The sequence below is a fragment of the Miscanthus floridulus genome, chromosome 14, assembly GCF_019320115.1.
Source record: "Miscanthus floridulus cultivar M001 chromosome 14, ASM1932011v1, whole genome shotgun sequence".
Lineage (NCBI taxonomy): Eukaryota > Viridiplantae > Streptophyta > Magnoliopsida > Poales > Poaceae > Miscanthus > Miscanthus floridulus.
The window spans coordinates 38,868,996-38,875,142 of NC_089593.1; the positions used below are offsets into that span (position 1 = coordinate 38,868,996).

At 46.8% G+C, this 6,147-nt stretch overlaps 1 protein-coding gene across 1 annotated transcript; it reads right to left on the reverse strand.

Annotated features, from left to right (window-relative positions):
- Positions 1 to 824: 824 nt before the first annotated feature.
- Positions 825 to 2,860, reverse strand: LOC136505036 (uncharacterized). Its single transcript, XM_066500109.1, has one exon. The coding sequence runs from the start codon at positions 2,858 to 2,860 to the stop codon at positions 833 to 835; it is 2,028 nt and encodes a 675-aa protein (XP_066356206.1). The 3' UTR covers positions 825 to 832.
- Positions 2,861 to 6,147: the final 3,287 nt, after the last annotated feature.

The window sequence follows — 6,147 nt, forward strand, 5'->3', positions numbered from 1 at the left end:
ACGCATCACATCACAAATAGCTGAGCAGCAATCAAGCTCTTAGCACCCATTCGACATTTCCATAAGAGACTTGGGATCTTTTCCTCTCTCGCCCGTTTGTAACCCCTACTACGAACTTTTCAGTGCAAATAACGCGAGCAGCAGCCACGAACTAGACCTAGGGACATTCTGCTCGAACCAGTATAAACCTTGTGTCTTTTTAGCACACCATCCGGGCTAGACGCGCAATAACACAAATTTACCCGTTGGTGTTTACTCGAAACACCGATAGGTGGTGTGTGGCCCCTAGCCCCCCCTTCCCTCCGTCCCTGTATTTAGGGCCTGTATATATGGAACATGGAAAATATTCTTTGTTTTTATGTTTTTTATGATATTGAACTGATTCTTATGCAATTATTGCACGAATCCTGTAAAATTCCTGAGTCGGAAAGAAAGCATATGAACGCATGCGCACAGTTGGTTCTCAAAACTTGAGTATTGCGTCACTGGGGTAATCACACGGCATTTCATTGAGCAGGAAGCGAGCACACACATGAAGCTTTTATTACAGCGTTGCAAAGCAAGAACAGCTGCAAGTGCAACGACGATACAGAAGTACAGTGGCAACTGGCAACACGAAAGCTAACAAACCAAACCAAACCAAACCAAACCAAAAGATAAAGTAAGAAGGCAAGCACAGCAAGCCAAACCAGGATGCTCTCGTCGAATTAACTTCATATATTTCTTCTCAGACATTATTGTCATTCCCGGCCAGCAGCAGGAGCATAAGCAGCAGCTACAACTGCTTCTTTCCTCCCGAATTTCTGGTCCATGAATATGCTCGGCCGAGTTCTCAGATCCAGCTTTGCGATGACGACGGAGCACCTTGCTTCCTGAAATCAGATCTCTGCTGCCTCTCTGCCACGCTCTCCAGGCCCATGTACCACAGGAGGAGCCAGACGTAGGAGAGGTACTCCCCGCCCATGCCTAGGCTCTTGGCGTGCAGGTACCCCCTGCACCTGCTCGCGGAGAAGCAGAGCATCTCCACCCACACACCTTGCATCACCTTCCACCTCCTGTCACCATCCATGGCTAGAAGCTGACTTGCAAGATTGGATGCGCGGAGAACGAATGCTTTTGTCGTTGCAGTAGCACCAGCACCTTGCATGGCTTGAGCCCACGTGTGTATCTCCTCTGCCAGGTCTTCTTCTTCACCAGGCGGTAGCATGTCATCCTTGAACATGTTCTGAAGCTCCTCGCATACCTCGGAGAGGATAGTCACTCTGGTGCCCGCCATTAGCATTTCCGGATTGGTCACCAATAGGTACACCAGATAGTTGGAGATCTCTCTGCAGCGAGTGGCGGCATCGCGATGACGACCAGCTGCTGCTGCTTCATCACCGGAGGAGGCACCCAGGTCATGGACCTGGACCTGGACCTGCTGGTAGTAGCATACTATGTCGGTGGCGATGTGCCAGACCAGGATGCTCTCGTCGAAGGGTACCTCCAAGGTGCTACACAGCTCGTCGTTGCACCCCTCCTGCTGGATGGTCAGCTGGCCTCTGCGATCGTTGAATGCCCAGTAGGTGGAGACGCCTTGTATGTAGTCCTTCCACCCATCTTTGACCTGCTGAATGACAAGCTCTGTGATGGGGAAGGACGACGAGCAGTGGTCCACGTACCAGTGCTGGTCCACGTAGTCCTTGCATCCACAGAACCCCGCCAGCTTGAGCAGCTTGCTGGGATTTCTGCCACGACGTCGACCGAAGGATGCTATGAGGTTGTACTGGGCAACCCTGTTGGTCCATGTGAAGAAGTCATACTTGTTGCTGAAAAGGGCGTGCACCTCCAGAGCGGCGGCGCCCCACAGCAAGGCATACGTCACCTTGACATCGCTGCCGTCGTAGCCTTGTTTAGGGCTCTGGTGGAAGAGCGCGACGGCGGAGATCGTCAGGCACACCGCTAACACCCTGTTGAGGTAGGCATAAGCAGTTATGAGACCCATTCTGGGGCTCTTTGCCCAGAGGAAACTGAGAAGCATGCTGTGCTTGGTGTAGAGACGGACGAAGGCGCCGCAGAGCCCAGACTGCAGCAGGTTGTCTGCGGCGTTGTTGTCAAAAACCAAGAACATATGCAGGACTTTGAGACGGTGGCATAAGGTGGATGCAAGGTCTACGAATAGCCAGTGCGGGATAACCCGGAGTTGCTTGGTCGCGGCTTCTATCAACTCGACGACGGTATCGCCAACCTCTACGGTCGCGAAATAAACCTTGGCTTCTCCTACGTAGTCTTCAAGAGATATCTTGCTTTCAACATCAATTGCTACGTTGTCGTACTTGAAGGGAGATGAAGATACCAGGGTGTAAATGCTAGCCCTTTTGAGAGCCACTGGCTTCTCGGCGCATTTGAGGGTCGCGGCAATGAAGAGAAGAACGGCCGCTGTCAGAAGCTTGCTCTCGCCCGACCAAGACTGGTGAAACACATAGATGGCTCCCGTCACCTTGTAAATCACGGTCATGATGTGCCGCCTCCACAGCTCGTTGTCCTCGATGTTGTAGGCGGTGATGGAGTCCGGGCCGGCAAGGTGGAGGAGCAGGACAGGCGCCCAGAAGATTTGGAGGCCGCCGTTCTTCCCACTGAGGTCGTCGTCCCCGCCTGTCGTCTTCTTCTGCCGAGTGAGGAGGGCGGTGGCAAGGGCGGATATCGCCAGAGCATCGCTGCCAAGGAAAGCTAGCCAGATGAAGAATCTCAAGGACGATGGGATGGAACGCCTACGGTGGATTGCAGCGAACGCAAGGAAGTACTGCAGCAAGAGGCTGCCGAGGACGAGGAGGCGGAGCTGCCACTCTTCCCACCACAGCGCAACACTTGAGAAGTCCATCCTTCACCCCTCCAGTGCAAGCTAGGTTCGTGGTCGTGGCTCTCAAGTCTCAACCTGCTAGCTCTTCCTTGTGGTCTCAGTCTCACACGGCATATGGATGGATGTACACTGGCGGGTTATTGTATATGTAACCATCGTGGATGGATACTTAATTTATCTTAATGTGTAGTGGAGACATGAAAGTGGTGCACATGATGGTAGTGGTTACGTAAATTCCGTAGAGGCGGTATGCGAAAGGGCTCCGGTGAAGACCTGCGCCTGATTGGCTCGCATCGATCGGCTCTGCTCAATCGCTCGGGCATCGTGAATTCCCACATAAGATATGTTTCCCACATAAGATATGTGTTATCATTCATCATAAATTGTCAACATAACTTAAATAAGGGCATGAAAATGACCACTACGTAGATTTAGGGGTTCAAACTGATAAATTCCACGAGTTTTGGTGAATCTGTGTTTTCAGCAGGGTTTATTCAGAAATCCGTCAAGGTGGACCCATTCGTCAGAATTAAACGCAATTATCCGCGACGAGAATAGCAGTAGAAGGTTATAGAGATCACCAGAAGCCATCCCCCCGAAGCAGACTGTGGGACCTGCAGGCCGGCCGGCCCCTTGGCCCCACATGTCAGCCCTAACTTCAAACGTCGGTTCTCCACCGCCTTCTAGATTGCATCTACGCCGTTCTTTCAAGTTGGTTTGATCCAAAGGGTCCAGAGTTGATGCTCCGACTATATATACCAGCCCCTACCCCCTCCCTGAGGCATTCGATAATAAATCAAGATCAGATCAGAAATTAGGGTTTTCAAAAAGAAGAGAATATAGCTCCAATTCCTCAAAGTTCTATTATAGGCTAGCTAGCAAGATTAAAATAGAGTTGGGCTATTGCTCAGGGTTCTGGATTCGCCGTCTGAAAGCTGGTAAAGCCATTGTATCTCTATATATTTATGACTTTGTGCTACTTTAATACTATGTTTCTATTTATGATGTTCCTAGTTTGCTTTAGTAGTATTCTTGATATAGTCATGGTTGATGATGAATTTATGCATATGTTCACAAAGCACTTAGCTCAGTACTCGAGTGAGTTAAGTGGTCGACATTATGTAAACGTGGTGCTTAAATATTGTTTACCTGCGGATGCACTATGCACTCCAGGCCATGTGGTAGATCGCGAGTGTCACTCTCGTTGAGTCCTTTGTTGTCCACTCCCCGTTTGTAGAACCAGTAGAACCTGGTTGCAAAGGGAGTCAAGCTCTGCTCTTAATCTTTCTTAGTAATGTTCCTTATGCATAGATACAAAGTTAGTTATGCTATAGATGAGAGTGTGTATACTAGAGTGTTTAAAAGACTTAGTAAACAAGAAATGACTTGGAAATCTTTTCTCTTAATTAATCTCCAGCCTAACCATACTATATTTATGAGTATCTATTCCTATATCTGGATTACTATCAATGCCTTACACTAATCATTTATTTATCATTTGGCTTACCCCTGTTAAAGCACGAGAGTTGATGATTTTATCATAAGTATTCATATTTGTCAATATCTCTAGCCACCCTATCTCTCCTTCCTGTGAAAAAAAAATATAAATAACGATACCTGGTATACTCCCAAGTAAAATGTTACAATGGTATATTATCTGTGCGCTCACTGACAGACTCGACCTAGCTGAAAAATATAAATGACGGACCTCGTGTCAAAGTTTAAAATAGACCATACAAACTCTTAACTCCAACACTCAGTGACAAGGTCGTCTTCGTCGCTTGGTGGGAAAAAGAGGCAGCAGTAGAGCTGTCTCCAGGGGGACGGCAGGAGGTGCAACCAATAGAGGGCCCAAGACGCTTGGGGCCATCAGCATATATGTATGTAGTAGATACATATAGCCATTATAATAAAGTGTTTAAAGCTCATATATTTAGCACATGAACCGATGTGTGATACTGATCTGCAAGTGTTGTACTACTTTTGTTGAATCATTGAATCGTCTGTGCACTAGCTTTGTATTTACTTGTTCTTACTTATGCAAGTGTTTAGTGTTGCTCTTGGTTAGCTAGTTAGCTTGTGTAGCTAACTAGTTGTCCTCTTAACTTGTGTATCTAAGTAGCGTTGCTTAGCTTAGCTTGTGTTGCTAAGTAGTTGTAGCTCTCTAGTTGTGCTTGTGTAGCTCTCTAGTTGAGTAGTGCCAATGTAGCTTGCTTTGTGCTTGAGCTCACTAGTATGTGTAGGAGGTCTCTTGTGCTTGCTTCACTAATTGCATAGGTTTATGCGACCTTGCTAACACTAACTCGGCACCTTAGTGATAACTTGCATGTAGGATCTTTTGTAAGGTGTTTGTGATAAATTGAGGGTTGTAGTTGAGGCTAGACCGATGTGTTTAAGTTCACATTTGTTTCGGTTAGCCGTAGTGATTAGAATTGAAAACAACTATTCAACGACCTCTAATTGGCTCCATGTTCATAACAGGTGGCAGCCGCCCTAGCTACTAGCGACGAGGTTCAGACCAACTAATGAGGACATCCCTTCCATTGATATAACCATGTCTATTGCATAGCAAGAATCAATGACTTGAGATCGAGTATGACAACTCAATTATCAGGTAAAGTTATTCCTCGCTGTCCAAACAAGTTATTCAGTGAATGGGGTGCTACTAAATTAAAGCCTTGTGATGATGTTCTTATGACTAGGAATAGAGGGAAGAACAAGCTCATCGTAAGAGTGATCAAAATAATCATTGAGTGGACGTTGCTGTGAACAAGAGGAAAATTGGACCAATGTTCAGACTGCACGTTTGGAACTCCAGGCAGCAGCATTTGGAATCAGTTTTAACTTTTGACTCCGAATATTGCTAAAGGTCCATGAGTACTTGTTGGAAACATCTTGAATTGTACTTTCGGATGAATCCAATCTCGTGGCCAAATTTCATTGGAGTCAAACAGAATCAACCATAAGACGTTCAAACCTCCTGTTATTGCACCTCCCACGCCCCTGGTTGTGTTCTACTTATAAATACCACTGGTAGCCACTAGGAAAGGGTTGGGTTTTGTTTAAATGAAAGTTTACCGTCCAGCTACTTCCTTGTAACACATGTGTTGATTCAGACCACCTGACTGCTTGTATTCAGAACCCCAATTTCTTGATTGCAGATTTAATCCCTTTGGATAAGATCTGTGCGCTGTTTGCTTGTCCACTTGTTCTTGCTTGTTCTTCGATATGCTTGCAGGTTCAAGGTTATTCTTGGCATGACAAGAACATCAACAAATTGGAGACAGTGTAACTGTCGTTAAGGCGCA

Excerpts from the sequence above, each read along its gene's own strand:
- LOC136505036 (XM_066500109.1), bottom strand. The coding sequence starts at position 2,860 with ATGGACTTCTCAAGTGTTGCGCTGTGGTGGGAAGAGTGGCAGCTCCGC.